The sequence below is a fragment of the Caretta caretta genome, chromosome 1 (assembly GCF_965140235.1).
Source record: "Caretta caretta isolate rCarCar2 chromosome 1, rCarCar1.hap1, whole genome shotgun sequence".
NCBI classification, from domain to species: domain Eukaryota; kingdom Metazoa; phylum Chordata; order Testudines; family Cheloniidae; genus Caretta; species Caretta caretta.
Genome location: NC_134206.1, coordinates 116,181,801 through 116,200,953, shown reverse-complemented (window position 1 = coordinate 116,200,953; position 19,153 = coordinate 116,181,801). Strand labels below are relative to the sequence as shown.

The window sequence follows — 19,153 nt, the reverse complement described above, 5'->3', positions numbered from 1 at the left end:
CGCGGCGGCGGAGGAGAAGCAGCAGCCGCAGCTACCTGGGAGCAGGCGGAGCCGTCGTGCGCAGCGCGGGGCTGGGCGAGCCGGAGGGGCCGGGCCGGGCGAAGGGAGCCGAGGGCTGCCGCCAGTCGCTCCGCGCGGCCAGCCGGTCCCCTTGGGCGCCGCAGGCGGGCGGCGCTCGGCTGCCTGAGGCGAGGGGGAGCCGCGCAGGGGCGGGGGAGCGGGGCTGTGGGTGTGCGCGCGCCCCGGGGGCTGCTGCGGCTGCTTCTCCCTCCTTCAGCCTCCCCCCGCCCGCTCTGCCTCTCTCGCCACGGCCACAGCTCCCGTTTGGCAGCGGAGGGGAGCAGGACTCGCCCCCCCCCCACCCCCACCCCAGTCCTGGGGAGAAGCACTAAAAAGGGGGGGGGAGGAAGAGAGCTGGGGGGGGGGGGGGATTGGGCTCCTGCAACTGCACCAGCCCAAGTGGGAGCCAAGGCTGGAGCATCGATTGCGTCATTTAGGAGCGTCCCCCCCCCCCTTTCCTTCCCCGAGCCGGAGTGAGCTACCTGCCAGTGTGTGCAGCTCTCCCCATCCAGGTGCCGCTGCTGCGCCGGTGTCAGTCCGCCCGCAAGGCTCGGGCCGGGGGAATGGGGACCCGCGCAGTAGCCGGCTCGGGGCCGGGGGCAGCCGGAGCCAGCCCTTGTCTTGCGAGCCGCCGCGCGAGGCTCCGGGAAGGGTCAGGCCGAGCCGATGGGAGCGATTAAGACGCATCTGCTGTGTCGGCCTTCCCGCCGCCCTCGCGCCCCTGCGTGCCGCGGAAAGCTGCCGGCGGGCGGGCGGCTTCGCTGCTCTGTGGTCGCCGGCGCCCGGGTGGATCCCGCAGCGGCGCGTTTTGTCCGTGCAGCTTGGCTTCAGCGCACCCCGGCAGACGGGCAAAAGGGAATTCACTGGTGCTTGGAGGTTGCTACTTTATTTGCAGGGTTGTTGGTTTGGTTTTTGGTTGGGTTCCCGTCCCGTCCCGTGCCGTCCCCCGCAAAAAAAAAAGTTGCCCGTGTGCTGGGGAGGGGGAAGGATGCTCCCTGCTCCAGCTCCTGATGCCCAAGGCGTGCGTTGAAAGTGTTAGCCGTCCACTTGTGCATTGCGCGGTGGGGTTCATTGAGCCCACTGTCATTTCCTCCTACTTCAGCTACAAGCAAACTTTTCTTCTGCAGAGAGCAACGAGCTGAGGCTGAGAACCTGAAGGTAGCGAAGCCCTAGCGGCTCCCCTCGAGCTGCACCGACCCCAGCGCACAGGCGAAGGAGCGGTCTGCGGGGCCTTTTTATAACTGACAGTGCAGCATGCCGTACATTTTAGACAAAATAACAGCCTCGGGAACAATTCCCCTCCCTCCACCAATGGCTGCTTATCCCAGCATTGTTTCCTTCTGTAACTGATCCTCTCTAAGGATGTTTAAACTCAGCTTCAACCATTCACGTCTTTTTTCCCCACAGTGTCAATATTAAAAGTGTACATTTTCCCTCATGAGATGCAGATCGTGAGAATCTAATATTGGGGCCCATTTTGACTTCAGATATATGAGAGAGAAAATCCACTACCTAAATGAGGTTATGATATCGATTCTGTAGGATAATAACCTATGGATGCTGCAAATAATAGGGGGTGTTTTGTTTCTCATATGGTATATAATGATGAGTCTGTCAGACTACACACTGCTTGATCTTTTATATATATAATATACAATATTTCATACACACACGCTGATGATACCTTAGGTGTTTGAGGGTGGGGACACAATATCTTATAAATCTGAAGCTTTTATCAGGCAGAGCAGATTACTTTAAGCGTTCAATTTCTCAGCGATCCAATTTTATTAGGATTTACTATCATTTGTGCTGTGCATCCTTGGGGAAATAATGCTTTGATTAATGTAATCCTGGGCTGGGATCCGCCACATGCCCCTCTCCCAGGAGAAGAGCCCTGTTTGACAAACAAAAACAGAGCAGCAACTATTGCAATCTGCACTCACCTTTAGAAGACACAAAAAATCCACCCCTCTCTCGAATACAACAGCAGCATTTCAAAACAATGTGAACTCTTATTAATTTACTCTAAATGCTCCTGATTCAGTGTGGGCTGTCCAGTCCAGCCCTCAACTTCAAAGACAGCCCAAAGGATGCTCTCTGTTCCCCACAGAGAAGCAAAAGCATCTCTGGGAAGCCCAGTGCCTCTCTGTAGTTCTGCCTCTCCTTGGTCTCTCAGCGTTTCTGCCTCTTTGTTTCCCACTGCAGGGCTTACTGCAAACTGTTTTCAACTCTCCTCATTCAATCCACCAGCAGCCAGAGGCCTATGAAGCTCTGTTATTTCATGAGGTTCAGTCACACATACCTGAAGCCATATATACCTCTCAAACCAGGGCAATGGTAAGCAAACCACAACAAAGTGCTCTAAGCAGTTCAAAAGGGAGGTAGTGGGGCCCCAGAAAACAGCCTTGAACAAAAGATCTTGTTAAATAAAAAGAAAACATTCCACCTTTGTTATTTTTTAAATATCTAGATTTTTTTTCTTTTGTTTTGGAAAGTGCTTTTCTCCCCCAGTGCAGAGCAATATACTTTTAAAAGAACCTTAATGAAATAAGCAAACCAAGATCAGAACTAAACGTGCTTTCCCTTCCTTTATAACAGTAGGTGAACTGGCCTGTAGTCCCCCCACATTATGGGCAGCTGAAATGGTAGTGCAGTGTTTATCTTATTCCACCATAACAAAGCAGGTCTCATGGTGCCTGAGGAGGAGATCCAGTGACAAAGGAGGGCTCTGCCTGCGGTTTTGCCACTTTATTCAAAGTCTGGATTAATAAATCCAGGCTAGGGAGGAGGGCTCTCAAGCCTGCAGATAGGGGATGCGATTTGCACCAGGGTTTTCAATAAGATGCCAGCATCTCTCTCCTGTTTACCCAATGACCGCATTACAGTGACTCAGCATTTACAGTTTCTTTAGGTGTGTTTTTTTCCCCCCTCTTCTTTTCTTTCCTGGTGAAAAACGATGCAATTACATTTCTGCATGCTGATCTGAGCGTTCGAATAACAAGCTTTAAACGCGTTATCAGACGCTTGTTAAAGGGAGTGGGGCTGCTGAGAGAGGAGAGAATGCTGCATTTTTTTAGAAAGAAATTTAAATTAAAAGCAGCTATGGGAAGAGATCGGCTGCAGCTCCGCTTCAATCAATGCACCGAGGCAGATTAGGAGAAAGTCTGAGTCAAAAAGCGTAAATCACGCCAGGGAAAAGTTACTTAGAATTAATTCCTGTCTTTTGAGAGTATAAAATGACTTTCCTATGTGGGATTCACTCAGTTTGCTTCACATCCCTCCCTTCAACAGTATAAAATTGTTCTTTACATTTTAATTGTAAAAAGTGGATCTTTAATAAGCCACTATTTGTGGGCGTGTTTCTTTGATCATTTCAACCAAACAGTATAAAAGGCCCCAAACTCACCATTGCTACTATTGTTATGGTAGAGGTTCCTTGCTTCAGAGGTTGCAAAACTGTAGTGGGAAGTATACAAATCCATGTTAGGAGCTCAGGATCTCCTCCTTCACAGCCCCATCAAGCAACAAGAATTTTTAAAAAGTAGGATCAGAGGGTTGAATTTAAGGAGGGGGGATGCAAAGAAATGATGAACGATGTTAACTTTGACTGTAGGAGTCATGATAGAGTTGGGTGAAGCTTCGGGGAAATAAATCATTTAATCCCAGAGCTACTGAAGTCCCTTTTTCAAACATTTTGAGGCTTGAAATCATGCTGCTGTAAAAGCGACTGAGTACTTAGAAGAATCAAACATCAAGAAATGTAGATATATTAGGAATGGATCCAAAATGAGAAAAAATAACCAGGCTATCATGAAAATATCACTAGATTATATCTCCCAAGGAAAACAACAACAACAACAACCCATCAGGAAAATTGTAGCTCTTGCATTCACTAAAGGAGAATAGACAGCATGTGCATGTTTGTGTGAAATGCCAAAAAGAGCAGCCTTAAGCTTGACCTACTGCAATCTGCACTGAGCTCCTCAGACAATAGACAAGTTCAAATGTCAAAAAATCTAATAATAAAAAACAGAGCTGCCAAACTGCACGAACTGTTTTCTGGTGTACCACAATTATTCACCCTCTTATCCACTAAGAGACTGCCACTCTTATGCGCGTAAAAGAAAATCTATGTAATGCATATAGATTTTTTTTAATGTGAAACGCGATTGAGATGGCCAGCAAGCAAATCAGAATATGTTTAATGAAAGCAGGGCTAAGGTTTCCACAGCCTTTGAAAGACGCTAACTTATAAGTCTTTTTTTATGTTGCTATATGCACAATTATTCTTATAAATAAAAATCTACATGTTCGAGGAGCTAGGTTGTAACCATATATCCGGAGAATTTTAAGGGAAGTGGTGACATTAAGTTTCATATGCAATGTGTCTACATGGAACTCAAGCCAGCAGATAGATTATTCCATTCATTAGAGAACTTTCATTACTATGCATGTTAGGTGCACCCTAAACACAATAGAGTGTATAATATCAGAAATGTGCTCTTCTAAACGTACCTATATTTTCAAATATATCTTAATTGTATGTGTAGCACAGTGTTATATTACTAATTTATTACAGAATCAGAAATTATTTATTACCCTAAACAGTAAATAAGGTTCATACTGGAACCTTCACAATTAAATGTATGGATAAAAGATCTTTCTACCTATTGTGTATCTCCTTGTTACTGTAAGCCTTTAAAAGTAATATGTATATTTTCCTCTTTTCTCCAGATTGGTTGGTGTAATATCTCTTGTTCAGCTATCAACGGTTATATGAACTACAATATGGGTAAGCTTTAAAAACAGAGCAAATCACATTACCCAGGAATGCTACAAATCTGGAATCCAGTCAACTCCACCTTTGCATCTGACTGCTGTATTATAAAGAAAAACATTTTACATATAGCATACTGTATATGTAGCATGTCTTTGTTTAACATTTTAATTTGTAAATGCTAATTAGGCAGTTGCTCTCCACGATTATAGTATTACACACCTAAGCATTCTCGAATATAAGTAGATGAATACTAAATACAGTAAATAGCCACTTTGTATTTCCCAATACCTCAGCAATGTTCTTCATTTTGCAAATAAGTCTTTGCGGACAAAATAATTTAAAAAAAACCAAAAACCTCTTTGTAGCTTTGTTTTAATTGTCCTGGTACTTAAGGCATAAACGTGGCGATCACATCCAAATAATATCTTTAACAGCCAGCATGGAAAGTAACTCTATCAAATTAACTTGTTGCTCTTTTTAAGTGATCGTGCTTTCTATTTGCTTTTATTCGCTTCGATGTATACAGACAGTAACTTATACAGGAATAAGACTGTAGGAGTTGACCTACTAGGATTGTTTTCTTGGACTATAAATGCAAGTTGCATCTGAGGTGGAAAATAGACAAAGCACGAACTGCACAAAAATGCAATATTTTCAAATATGGGATATTAACCATCACTGGCCTCTCTAAACTCAAAATCCCATGGTCATATGTCCAAAAACTGTTTGGTAAACAATGGTAAATCCAAGATTATGTGGTGACGCTTGTGAATAAAATTGAGCTCTAGATATGTACTCTAATAGTTTGGGAAATAGTCATTGCTTTCTTTGGCAAATGCGGCAAGGTTGGAAGTTTTAGTCATGTAAATATTTCAATGCATCTTCAGTCATGTTCAATACACGGCAAGGCTTAACTCAGTTGTAAAAGTGAAGGCATGTGAACAATTTGCACATGGAAAAAAGAGAAATGTCTTATTTTTTCATTGTTTCTCTTGCTGTTTACTTCTCTCTATTACGTTTTTGAACAGTGACTTAGCTTTCCACCAGATTTACTGGCAATACTATTTCCAGGATTTAACTGGTCTTTATATTGTAAAAACGAAGACTAAAATTTGCAGTCACACTGAAACTGACGAAGTTCTAGTTGGAGAGAACAACGTGTCTTTACGGCCTGGCAGAGTTTGTTATGGTTATGCATCAAACGTGCGCCTGCCCCCCAGCGCTCCCTGGCACTTCCACTTTTACAGGTGTTTAGCTCGTGCTACAGGAATGTTAACTTGCTGGTGTGCATATAGATATACAGATAGACCTTCATAATAATAAACATATGTACTTATCAATAAAATCACAGAAGCTGAATTGCTGACTTATGTGTCCGATGTAGCCACCTAGAAAAATAGCTAACAGGAATGGGCTCCTTGAGCAATATGTTAAGACTATGTACAACATGTTTGCAAAACGACAGAAAATCTGAGCAGACACCGACGTTAAGATTGTTTTATGTCTGTAAATAGCTGGAACTTCTTGTGTACTTTTTGCATGTGTTTAGTGATACGGACTTCAGATGATCTAGATGGTTAACATAATGTTATTTTATAGCTACATTCGAGATAGTGAAGTACAGTAATTGAAAGAGCGTGAGTGGCTACTTTATTGGGAATATTGCAGATACTTCTGAAGGTTTAAAATGGCAATTAAATATTAAATTATGTAAAGACACCCGGGGTTCTCTTTGTTATATCTGCAGAGGTTTAAAAGCTTTATTTGGACAAAGTCTGTGTGATACCTTAAATGATGTTTTTATTTATTTAACTGATTTCACTTACTCGAAGGCCTTAGCTCACTTTAAGATAATGCACCAAATTGACAACTTTTAGGATGGCTTTTTAACTATTAGTCAAACTGTAAAGTCCAATGTAGAATCTTGTGTTTCTATCTTAGCGGTGTGACAGTTCTATTTGGACTTAAGTATTTAGGACATGAATTTACTCTAGCCTCTTTATCCACCCCACGAGTTCACTATTTTGATGTCATCATTTATATAACTATATAAAATATCAGAGACACATATAGTTTGGAGGGGGCATTTGTTCCTCTGACAACTCTGGAGGGACAGAATTGTTGTGCAATGTAGTAGCGTTTTACTCACCAGGTTCTGAGCCGCATCAGTGCGCCCCCTGCTGACCATCAGTGCTCTCACTGAGCACTTCAAAAGTTTATTTTGTTCTGCAAACCGTATCATATAAAATTAACGACAACCAATAAAATTATCTTATATGTTTCAACTGTAAAAGTCCAAAACAAAATAAAGCTAGTTTTAGTGAAGCTAGAAAGCTCTGGTTTGGCTTCGTTCTCTTTGGCTGAACTAGGGTCCTTTTATCTAAAGCCCAGTGCACAAACATATAGCTTAATGTGACTAGTGTTCTTCCTTTTATTTCTTTCTCTATGGCAACCAATATGTTCTGCTCAGAAATGTTCCCCCATCAAGGAAACAAATGATCTTGAGGGAGCAGCTCTATACGGCATCTGTTCCAATGGAGAACACAGAGTTAACCCCAGTCAAAAGAAACGCTGAGCCCGTCATCAAGAAGTGGAAACTGAGCGATTCTTCTCCCCCAAAATTGAAACCTATACCTCCCTAGTTTTACAAGTCATTTTACTGATTTGAGTATCGATCGTTTCCAAAGAAGTAACTAATTCTAGGGAATTACAATGATCACGAGTTGTTGTGTATCCAAAAGAGCAAAAAGGTGCAAATAAAATAAAATTAAAATTACAATAAATGAAAGTAATGTAATGGATATTTAAGCCTCGGTAAAGTTTTCAGTAGCAGTAGCAGTATCTGGCCTACTAATTTCACCTTACATTATTTATCACATTATTTATCACACTGACCTAAACGCTATAAAAGAGTTTCAGATCACGAGACTATACCTCTCCATTAGATAGGAATTCAGGGAAAGTGGATCTAGGGACAAGGAAAACCGTCAGAAATGAGAAACAAAGTGAAATCTGGTTTATAATGCTCAAGCCACAATCTCCTTTGAGAATAAAATGAAGGGGTGTCCTGGTTAGTTTTGATTGATTATACTCTTTCTGATGGACTTTCACTACAGAGCTCTAGATGTTGTGCTTAACCGTCTGTTCCCTAGTTACAATATTAACCCTATGTGTGCACCATCGCTCTCCTCCTCCTCCTTCTGCTCTTCATCTTCCTCCCCCAGCACCAGACTGGTTTATTTCACTCCCCAGCTCTCAGCAGGTGTCCACTTCTTTACTTTTTGCCTTGCCCCTCAGCACACTACTGCTGTTCAAAGCTGATTTTCCCCAGTCATCGGAAGAGATTCTCCTGAAGAAACATTTGAAAATAATAAATATTTATAATCCTTCACTCTTTAGAATCTATAATATTTTCTAGGGCTCCCCCCCACCCCCAGTGCTACAATAATTAACAGTGCCCAGAAAAGTGAAGTAGTAACCAGAAGACTTTCCAGTACTACAGAATTGCTTTACAGCCTTGAGCTTTGGAATGAGCTTTTTATGTAATATTTCACTAGGGCGATTTTTTTTTGAAGGGGGGGGGTGAGCGAGAGGGGCTGGTGGTTTGTTTTTGTTTTTGTTTTGTTTTTTGTTTTTTTGTTTTTCATTAGGCTTGCTTCCTTCCAAAGAGTTGCCATGGGCTCCCTGTCTTTTCCTAAGCTTTTAAAAATAGATTCACAGGACTTTAAATAAAACAAAAACAGAGAAAAAAATTAAAAACACTTACCGACCAGACTCCCAGGATTTAGAGGGCTTTTTAAAAATTTTGTATTTTTGTGGGTTTAATAAGGTGACAGGGGGAAAATCATGTTCTGAACTCCAGCGAAACGATCCATGCTAAGATTTTCCTTTGCACTGACTCCACTAAGCCCAGCTCTCCACTTGTCTATTATTTTCACCAAAATATATGAAAATTTATGCAAATGAAAATCAGCACTAACTGTTCTCCCCTTGTTATACTTTGGATTTTTTTTTTCCAGACAAAACAATCACACTCTGCAAGGGAGGGCGTGGGCGAGAGTTGGGGAACTAAGTTGTTGTTGGCTGTTGTTTTTTTGTTTTGTTTTTGTTGGTTTTTTTTTAATAAAACACCAAGCTCCAGCACAAGCTTAGTTTTTGTTGTGCGTGTGTACAATATTTTTAGGATTTTTTAAAGAATGTAGATCTGTTTGCAGAGGCGCTATCACGTTTCATCAGGCCACCTGAGACGGCTTTTGAAAGCGTGTACTGTGAAATTCATAGCAGTAATTTAGACAAAATCCTCACTGTATATTAATGAAAGACGGCCCCATGGCACCGTTCCTATCCTCCCCATTCAGTGTAAACAAAACCACGAGACTCACTCGGTTTTTGAGCCTGATCCAAGCAAAATCGGCTGGAAAGGAAAACATGGGGTTCTGGCACTGACTATTCAAACGTCTGCACCTGGAGATCTCAGATTTATTCAATGAAATCTGTGTTAGATCTTTTATACACATAAAAATGAAACCTTTGGAGGACGCATGGGAACAAAAAAAATAGTTATGTTTAGGGTTTAGTTACCATTACTCTTCAGATCTGTATACTTCACATTAATGGTTTTTCTAAACCTACCTAAGATGGTATCTTTTACCGTGCAAGCAAGGACCTGGAAAGGGTCCTAAATAAATTCTGCTAGTCTACAGTTAATCTTCAAATCACGCAAATGCTGCATACTTGCTGTTGGGGATGTAGTCTGTGCTGGAAGCTGAATTCAACTAGCTGAATTTTGTGGGGAAATTATTAACTGAAAGAGGGGGGCGTTATGTTTCACATTTTAATGTAAACATAATGCATTTTTCTATCCGTAGGCGCGCGCACACACACTATATGTGTATATGCATTATACATGACGGATAGGTAGCCTGGATGGATTACACAACACAAACACAATCATTAGTAAAGATGTGTTCCTTGAATGTCCGAATTGTGTTATTTCATTGGAAATCCCCGAGGAGTGTTCAATTTGCCCTTGTTTTGGTTGCCACTTTCTCTTTTTTCTTGGTTCACTGAGGTTGCCTGTGTGCAGCGTTTCCGCTTGGTCGCATCTCTCTCTCTCTCTCTCTCTCTCTCCTTCTCCTTCCCCCGCCCCCCTTAACTCTTTCAGCTGGATTAGAAATAATAAAATGTTTCATACGACCAGATCGGTTTCCTGTGAAATACCAGCGTTCGCAGAATAATAAAAATTAGTGGAGGAAAACCCATATATATATACTGATATACACATATCAGAAGGAAATGGGGACAGAGGATTGTTTGGTGGATCTGGAGCAGGATTCAATTTGGATTTTTTTTTTATGATAAGGATTCAGCTTTAACATGTTTTATAATAATGCACATGGTCAGAAGCTTGAGCTGTTCTGTGTGGTAAAGACATTTTATTGTGCATCCTCTCAAATATTGTTGATATTAAACAGTTCGGTGCAGCTATCCATATAAGTGTCCAAAGACATATGAGCTGCATTCTAGTTCCCATACATAGAGGGGAACTCAGAAACTAAAACAAAGAAGCGTGTGGCTGATTGCATGTAATTAAGGGAACAACTTGCCATGATAGCTTCAGTCTAAGATCTGGTAAGGGATCTTGACGGTGGAGACTGGCCAAAAACCTTAGTAAATCTTTAAAAGATATTAGCTCCCCCACTTTGCCTTTCTGACATATGCAGAGAGAGAGAAATAGAATACAAAACTTTGAAACAGAACAGGACGCTTCCTTCTGTAGGTGATGACTGTTTGATTTATGTAGACTGTAGCCTATATACAATGGCTGCTTACAGATGATGGGAAATATTCGCCCATGAGGAGACTCATGTGCATACAAGTAAAATAAATGCATTATTAGATAGTGTCTCTTCCCCTCATCTTTCTTTTCATTCCTTTCTCCCCCACCCCCCTACCCCATGCCCAGGGGGGTTTTATTCTCCCTCTCTCTCCCTCCCCCACATGCCCAAATTGCTCTGTGCTGGGAGAACTCAGATTTATCCGCTGGGCGTTAAGAGTTAAGATGTTGAGGGGAGAAGAAGAGGAGGGGCCGGGAAGGGAGCTGGAGGGGAGGGGGGGCAGATTTCCAGCTTCTACGCCACTTTGCCTAAATTAAAAAGCAACCAATCGGAACGGCCGGAAGGGGGGGCCTCGCGTCCGGAGCCAGTCATTCTGGCTCTGTCAATCACGCAGCGGGTCTCCAATCAGCGGGGGCCCTTGCGCTCGACTTCCTTGTGCTTGGGAAAGTGTGGTGGTGGTGGTGCGCGCGCTCGGCGGAGGGTAAACATTCGGCAGTCCCCGCGCTGTGAGGGAGGGACTGGGAGAGAGAGAGAGAGAGAGAGCGAGCGAGCGAGCGAGAGCTGTCAGGGAGAGCGAGCCGGTGGGGACGAGCCGCGCTGCTCTCCTCCCAGCACCACCCGGGCACGCTCTGCAAGCCTGGCAGCAGCCAACTTCCCCCACTGGAGTTAGTGTACCAAGGAGCCCCTAGATGCACACACACATACGCACACCTCTCTACCCAGGCTCTTCTCCTCCCGCAGCCCGCTGCTGGAATTAACCACCAACCTTGCAAGGGAAGGAGAACCGTCTCTCCACCTCCCCCCTTTTTCTTTTCTTTTCTTGTCTTTTTTTTTTTTTAAACTGCCTAAAAAGGGGGCAGGGGGGAGGGAAGATGTCTCACCCAGCCTGTGCCTCCAGCGAGAAGGCTCCAAAGGGACTTGCGTTTCAAAGGGGACAGAGCGCTCCTGCGAGAGCCCAACTTTGAGACATGCAGCAGCAGCATCCCCAGCACCGCCGCCGCCAGCCTCAGCCCAGGAAGTTTTCCTAGGACACCGACCAAACTTGGCAAGAGAGGAGGAGGAGGAGGAGGAGGAGGAGGCGAGAGGCAGGAGCCGAGCGGGGAGAGAGCGAAAAGAGGGAGCCCGAGAGAGAAAACCCACCCGCGCGCACAAAGCCTTCGAGGAGGAAGGGAAAGAAAAAGTTTCGCTCCGGCAGGGGAAGGCTGCGCGGGCGAGATGTGCTCCTGAGGGAGTGACGGGGAGAAGGAGAAGGGGGCTCGCCGTTGTGTGTCCCCCCCCTCCCCTGTTTTTGAGCTTTGATTTTTTTTTTATTATTATTCTTATTATTTTGTCTTCCTGCAAAAAGAAGCCGCCGAGGCGTTAACAGGTGAACGGAGCTCACGGGAGATCGGGGCCAAACGCCAACGAGGCTGGTGAGGAGGCGAGCCCCGGGTTCCTGCGGAGCAGCGCGAGTTCCCGGGAGAGGGTGTTGACAAAGGGAGCCGAAGAGCCCCCAGTTGTGCGGATTGGTGGCACGCCAGCAGGCAGGGGGGTGGGGGAGCGGAATGGCCACCGCGGCTTCTAACCCTTACCTACCCAGCAACAGCATCCTGTCCGCCGGCTCCATCGTGCACTCGGACTCGGGAGGCGGGGGCATGCAGCCGGGCAGCGTCGCCGTCACCTCGGTCTCCGGCGGCTACCGGGGCGACCCCTCCGTCAAAATGGTCCAAAGTGACTTCATGCAGGGAGCAATGGCTGCTAGCAACGGCGGCCATATGCTGAGCCATGCCCACCAGTGGGTGACAGCCCTGCCTCATGCGGCCGCCGCTGCCGCCGCCGCCGCCGCCGCCGCCGTGGAAGCCGGCTCGCCCTGGTCCACCAGCCCGGTGGGGATGAGCGGCAGCCCCCAGCAGCAGCAGCAGCAGCCCGATGTGAAAGGCAACTCCGGCCGAGACGACCTGCACGGCGGCACGGCGCTGCACCACAGGCCACCCCACCTGGGTCCCCCACACCAGGGCCACCCGGGCGCTTGGGGGGCCACCACCGCCGCCCACCTCCCGTCCATGGCCGGGGGACAGCAGCAGCAATCGCTCATCTATTCCCAGCCGGGGGGGTTCACGGTGAACGGGATGCTGAGCCCTCCCCCTGGCAGCCAGAGCTTAGTGCACCCGGGACTGGTGAGGGGAGACACGCCGGAGCTGGGGGATCACCCCAGCCACCACCATCACCACCACCACCAGCATCAGCACCACCAGCAGCACCACGGCGGGGTCAACAGCCACGACCCCCACTCGGATGAGGACACGCCAACCTCGGATGACCTGGAGCAGTTCGCCAAGCAGTTCAAGCAGCGGCGGATAAAGCTGGGCTTCACGCAGGCAGATGTGGGCTTGGCCCTGGGCACCCTGTACGGGAACGTCTTCTCCCAGACCACCATCTGCAGGTTTGAGGCTCTGCAGCTCAGCTTCAAGAACATGTGCAAGCTTAAGCCTTTGTTGAACAAGTGGCTGGAGGAAGCCGACTCCTCCACGGGCAGCCCCACTAGCATCGACAAGATCGCAGCCCAGGGCAGGAAGAGGAAGAAGCGGACCTCCATCGAGGTGAGTGTCAAGGGGGCCTTGGAGAGTCACTTTCTGAAATGCCCCAAGCCCTCCGCCCAGGAGATTACGAACCTAGCGGACAGTCTGCAGCTGGAAAAGGAGGTGGTCAGGGTTTGGTTTTGCAATCGGAGGCAGAAAGAGAAAAGGATGACCCCCCCGGGGATCCAGCAGCAGACCCCCGACGATGTCTACTCCCAGGTCGGCAACGTGAACTCCGACACGCCGCCCCCACACCATGGACTGCAAACAAGTGTGCAGTGAGAGTCACAACAGTAAGGGAAAGGAAGAGAGGCGAGAAAGGGAAAGGGGGAGGGGGGACCGACAACAACACCACACACACAAAAATCCAGATTTGTTTCGACTATCTATCTATATATAGAGTATATATATCTATGTATACATAGATATAGATATCTATATGAAACGTTTGAAAAGGTCGATCCGAGCGCTAACATTTATACTGTGGTTGGGAGGGGGTGGAGATGCATAATGCACCAAAACTGCAGATGTTTTTTTCTTTCTTTTCTTCTTCTTTTATTTTTTTTTGTAAACATTTCTAAATTATCCCCTATTTCAGCGATGAACAGCACCCACCCCTTCTCTCCCTTTACGCCCCCACCACCCAAAAATGCCCCCCCAAAAAAGGGCTCTCTTATATGAATCATGGAAACTTTTTTCTCTCACACACACTTTTCTTTTTTTATGGGAGCAATCCAAAAAAAGGAAGCAAAAGCAAAATCATCTGCCTGGTCGGAGGGTGCCTGCTGCATTCCGGGACCCTGTTTTTCTTGGCCAAACCACATCATTTTGGTGCAAGATATCCATTGGGGGGAGGGGGGATCCTGCAAAACGAAAAGGGTCACTTTCTCCGGGGAGGGGGGAGGGAAATATGCACACTGCACTAAACACAAGCAGACTGTATAAGGAAGCAAATATATATAAACAAAAATATGGGAATAAATACCCGCATACCGAAAGCTGGGGGGGGGGGAGGGAGGGAGAGGGACAAACAGCGTGAGAAAAAAAAGAGGAGAGATTGTTGGTCCCTAAAGTTCGAGCTCTATAAAAGGACTTTTCATGAATTAAGGGAAACAGCCAGAGAAAGGGAAATAATTTAGGGCTGTCAAAGTCGTGCTCCTGACGGCTGCCAATCACCGTGGAAGATTCCTTTAAAAATCCACTGCTAATATTTTTTTTATTAATATTTTTATTTTTATTTCGGGACTGATTCAGAGAAAGGGATTTAGAAGTACTGAGCATCTGCAGCTGCACTTATCTGAACTTCTCCTCTCCTAAATCCGTTGCCAACTTTGATTGAATGGGTGCTGTGGATGTGATTATATAATACTGCCATTTCCAAGCAGTGTTTTTGGTAGGTTTTAATAAACAGACTTTTCAAAAAGACGGCAATATAGAATTGTTAGATCCGTTGTTGATCTAAAAATATTTGCTTTATATTTTCATTAAATGACTTCTTTTAATATTTTATTCAGAATACCTATGAACTGCTGCAAAACGGTAATTTATTTTTCCCCAGATCTTGTATTACGTGTTTTTTTCAGACGAGCACAAATCAAAATGAAATGAAAATATGGACAGTTGTTAGGTAATAAGGGTATCTTTTGATGTGATAATTTGATTGTAATTTAATTTGAGTAGTGATTCCGTAAGAGCTGATTGAGAAAATAAATTTGTTAGAATGAAATAGTCTGTGTCTATTGCATAAACACTGTGTCGAAAAAGTTCTCTTAAGGAAATATTGCAAATATTTAAGTGATAGAACGAAGGATAACCTGCTTTCTGTATCTGGTATCTACTTCAGGTATCTGGAAATGCAGAGTTCCAGTATTCATGCTGTTAGCATTTTAGTACAGTACTCATTTCTTATAAATCCGTATACAGAGTAAATTTCCATAGAGTTTTTCATAAATAGTCCTGTGTAAGGGCATAGTAAGGCAAGGTTAGAGAATAAAAGGCCACGTTCTTTAAAATAATTGTTTTATTTTAAGATTAAACTTCAGTGCAGTAGATGTGTAAGTGTATGGACTGATAATTAATGGCAAATACTGAAAGCAGTTATGTTTTTTAAAGTTTAGTCTCTTTTCTCTCTTTTCAAACTAAGAAACGAAGGCTAGAGGCTTTTTAAGTATAAATTATTTGACACATTTTATGTCTGTATAATATTTGTATTTAATTTATCGTTATAATTTAAAGAAAGGTACTTTTTTCCAAAAAAAATATAGAGATGATACTTTCAAAATCCTACCTACGGTCCTCATAGTTTACCATTTTGTTGTTGTTGTTTGTTTGTTTTAGGCTTTTTTGTACGAGGTGTGCAGTGGTGTAGTACAGTTTTTCCTTCACTCGACTTTAGTGTTGCCATTCCTTCTTTACAACAAATGTGTGTATAAGTAACGTTAAAGATGCCAATAGATGCACTAGGTAGGCTGTCATATTTATCTGCTCTATTTATTGCAATATACACACAAGTGAATGAATATTTCAGCTCTTCATTTTGAATTGGTAATGTTGTCGAAACTACAGATCTAAATTTAATGCCTCTATGTACCCCCTGAAAACGTATTATAGAGAAATATTTTATTTTTTTATTAATGTAAGCTTTCAATAATCTCTGGTTTCCCCCGTTCCCCCATTTTCTTCCTCCCTCCCTTCTTTCTCGCTATGTGATATTGATGCTGGGGTTAAAACCCCAGAAAACTGCTGTAGAAACAACACACATTTATTCCTTTTTGACAGGCCTTGTGTCACTTTCATAAATCAAATCCAACCATATAGCCGTGTACTGGGATGCATTATTTTAACACCAGATCTTAGTAAATATCAGGCTCGTTTTGATTTGTGAAATCCGAAAAGGCCATATTAGAAAAAGGAAAAGTGAAAGGGGATACAAGACAATTTCATTTATTCTCTTTGTTTAATTTAAGAGCTTCCCAGTAATTTTATAACTGGGGAGGGAGGAGGAGGAGGAGGGGGCGAGAGGGAGGGAAGGAAGGAAAGGAGGAATCATGAATTTTGCTACATGCAAGGGAAATCTCAGAAAGGACTTCCAGTTTGGAAGCAGTGGGTTTGTTTTTATGTGGTGGATACTATTAACACGTGAGGTGGAACCCTATTTTTCACACATGAAGGGTGGTGGCTTATTAGACATGGAGAAGGTCTATTTAAATTTCTTAGTGGTATTTGGTTACTGGATTTGGATGACAACAAAGAGCTACATTAGGCTTCACACTGGTTTCTATTAAAAGACAACCTTTGCGGATTTCTGCATAAGAAGGGCTGATTTTTACACTAGAGGAATAACATTTGGTAGTAGGAACGTGCAAAATCTGTTCATTCTGTGCTCAAAAATTGAGGCCATGTTTTCCTCCCACCCTCCCCAATAAGAAATCGAATCATTTGAATGTATTTAGGAACTTCAGGGTTGTGAGTCTAAGGGATAATAAGAGGTAGATAATAAGTAAGAGGTTTTGTGTTAAGGGTTGTACTGTTACACATGTAAATAATGAAAATATTGTTATATATCGCCAGATCTCTTAATGAATTTAGTAATTGTATTCATTTATAATATCAGTGTTCTGTGTTTGGTAACTGAGTCTTCATCATTTTTCCTTATTATTTTTCTACGTAAAGGAAAGCCAAATGTTTTACAAAGTTGTGTTTGATCAGTCTGGGTAATCCCGAGATGTGATTATTTTTAGTTTACATTTTCATATTCTGCAGTCTTCTACTACGCCCTAGTTTTCTCCTTGACATCCCATCTTTTCCCCGGCTAGTCTGTATACTATGAATCATTTTCAGGTGTATTTAAAATAGTCACCTCACTGCTGTTGATCCACATATTTTCGGAACATAACAAAGAGCTATCCCTTGGTTTAAAAATACAACGGTTCATTTCTGAAATTATCTTTAAAGATTCCTTATGCTTTAATGTAGTGACTGGTGTTTGCACATTACAATGCTCATAATTTGTTTTGTATGAATGGTTTTAAATGGAACGTTTAGAGAATAATTGGTTCTAATATGAAATGCAGTATATACTATTGATAATTTTATCAATAAGTGTAATATTTTAAATAATTTTAACAATTAAATTTGTTTTTTTAAAATTATATATTTGTAAAATATTTATCCTGTTGAAAACAACAATATATTGTTGTATTTATTCGTTTATTTTTGTAATAAATTATCAACATCTTCAAGCTAAAGAAAAAATGACACTTCTATATATTTATATAGATATACCTTTTAAGATACAGATATATTTGTTCCAATTTGAATGTAAATAGAAGAAAATACATCTATAACTGGCAGCTTTCAGGACAAAATTGTAGAGATGATCTTCTTGCCACACGTAGTTTGGTTTGCCTAAGTTCCAGGGTAATTAATCAAACTCTAAAAGAGATGCAACAAGTATAGGCCCTTGATGCAGGCTTGGAATTATGTAGGATATAGACTGATTTTTATAAACCCAGGAAAATAGATACCCCAAGGAAATTGGTCTTCTTTAGTATGATGGATGAATAAAATGAACCGACAGGATACAGAGGTAACACATATAGATATTTGCAGTTGTAGTCTGAAATATTTGAATGAGTAAGGTCTTCAGTAGAAGGGGGGAACCTTGATATCAATGACACAGCAGTAGGAAGCTTTTCAGCTGACAGTCTTTTTGCTAACTAAAAAGCTATCATACAGTGAAGAATTACAGAAACCCACCCCTCCCCCCATCTTCTTTAATGCCAAAGTAACACTAAGGGACTATATTTGGAGTGGCAGGGTGGGTCCTGCTGGGGGGAGAAAGAAAAGGCCAAACAAGACTCTTACTCCTTACTCAGGGGGCAAAACTCTCATTGAAGTCAATGAGAACTTTGCCTAAGTGAAGCCTGCAGCCTTTGGCCCAAAGACAGGGTGCAGACAGTGGCATTGAGTGTAGCCTTGGCGGAAACTTGGCCATTTCAGCCCCTTAGAGCTGTTGTTAACCTGCGGCTGAAGGTCACTCACGTGACGTCATGCCCACTAGTTCTGCACCAGGGGCTTGACCTTGACTTTAATAAGGAAATAAGGGTGCTGCATTCTTTAATCTTTAACCTAGCCTGTCACGTTGGGAAAGGAAAATTCATAGGAGGGATATGCTGTTTAATCGGAAACTTTGATTCTCTTAGATCAGAGTAGGTCATATTCATTAGATTATTATATTTATTAGCACATATGGTATCTTCTAAACTCTCCAAGTCATTATTTCCAGCATTTCAGCTGTATAATATTGGGGTTTTCTTGTGGGGCTGCTGCAATTAGAGCTCTAGATCCGGTTTATCAGCAGAACTAAAGATCTTCTGTACTTTCCCTAGATGATTTTGCTGCCAGAGTATATGAAATTTTCTGAGTGAGAGATAAAGGAGGATAGTGGGGGGCAGGGGAAAGTGGAGAGAGTAACCTTACACAATCTCTCACCAGTTTGACTAATGTGTGACTAGTTTCAGGTGGATCATGCAAAGGATGGAACAGGCCTTCACATGCAGTAAATGGAGAGGTGGAAGCTGGGCAGTGGAGGTAGGGGTGAGGAGGGGGATGCAGCCCCTGTGTATATGGGTGCGCCAGCTGTATACTGTGTAAGAGTTGTGTTTTAGAACAGGCTGAGCTGCCTCAGGTAGTGGACAACGAGGTCTGCAGGGAGGTCCTGCTCTGATCCCTGCTGCCGGCCAGTGCTGCTCTTCAGTGGCAGCTGCTGCAGATCCCACAGGTTGTTTTCCTCGTGGCGACCATTCAGCAAAACACACGATCCTTTCTCAAAGATTTAAATTTCGCGGATGAATTACCATACACCAGTTGCTTAGCAACTAAATTCAAGCCGGGCGAAGAATATGCAAGCTTTTTGT

At 43.5% G+C, this 19,153-nt stretch overlaps 1 protein-coding gene and 1 long non-coding RNA gene across 3 annotated transcripts in view; one reads left to right on the top strand and one right to left on the bottom strand.

The window, feature by feature from the left end:
- The window catches only part of LOC125639678 (uncharacterized), a 96,375-nt gene extending 95,010 nt beyond the window's left edge, over positions 1–1,365 (bottom strand). Inside the window, exon 1 of one of the 2 annotated variants that reach the window (XR_007357555.2) lies at positions 543–1,365. This is a non-coding gene — a long non-coding RNA (uncharacterized LOC125639678). Of the gene's footprint in view, positions 1–35; positions 183–542 lie in introns of those variants that run through there. The other variant, XR_012669222.1, reaches the window with a different exon arrangement.
- A 9,786-nt stretch (positions 1,366–11,151) lies between these two features.
- POU3F3 (POU class 3 homeobox 3) lies at positions 11,152–14,961 on the top strand. The gene has a single exon (XM_048857196.2). The coding sequence runs from the start codon at positions 12,222–12,224 to the stop codon at positions 13,515–13,517; it is 1,296 nt and encodes a 431-aa protein (XP_048713153.1). The 5' UTR covers positions 11,152–12,221; the 3' UTR covers positions 13,518–14,961.
- Positions 14,962–19,153: the final 4,192 nt, after the last annotated feature.

Excerpts from the sequence above, each read along its gene's own strand:
- POU3F3 (XM_048857196.2), top strand. The coding sequence starts at position 12,222 with ATGGCCACCGCGGCTTCTAACCCTTACCTACCCAGCAACAGCATCCTG.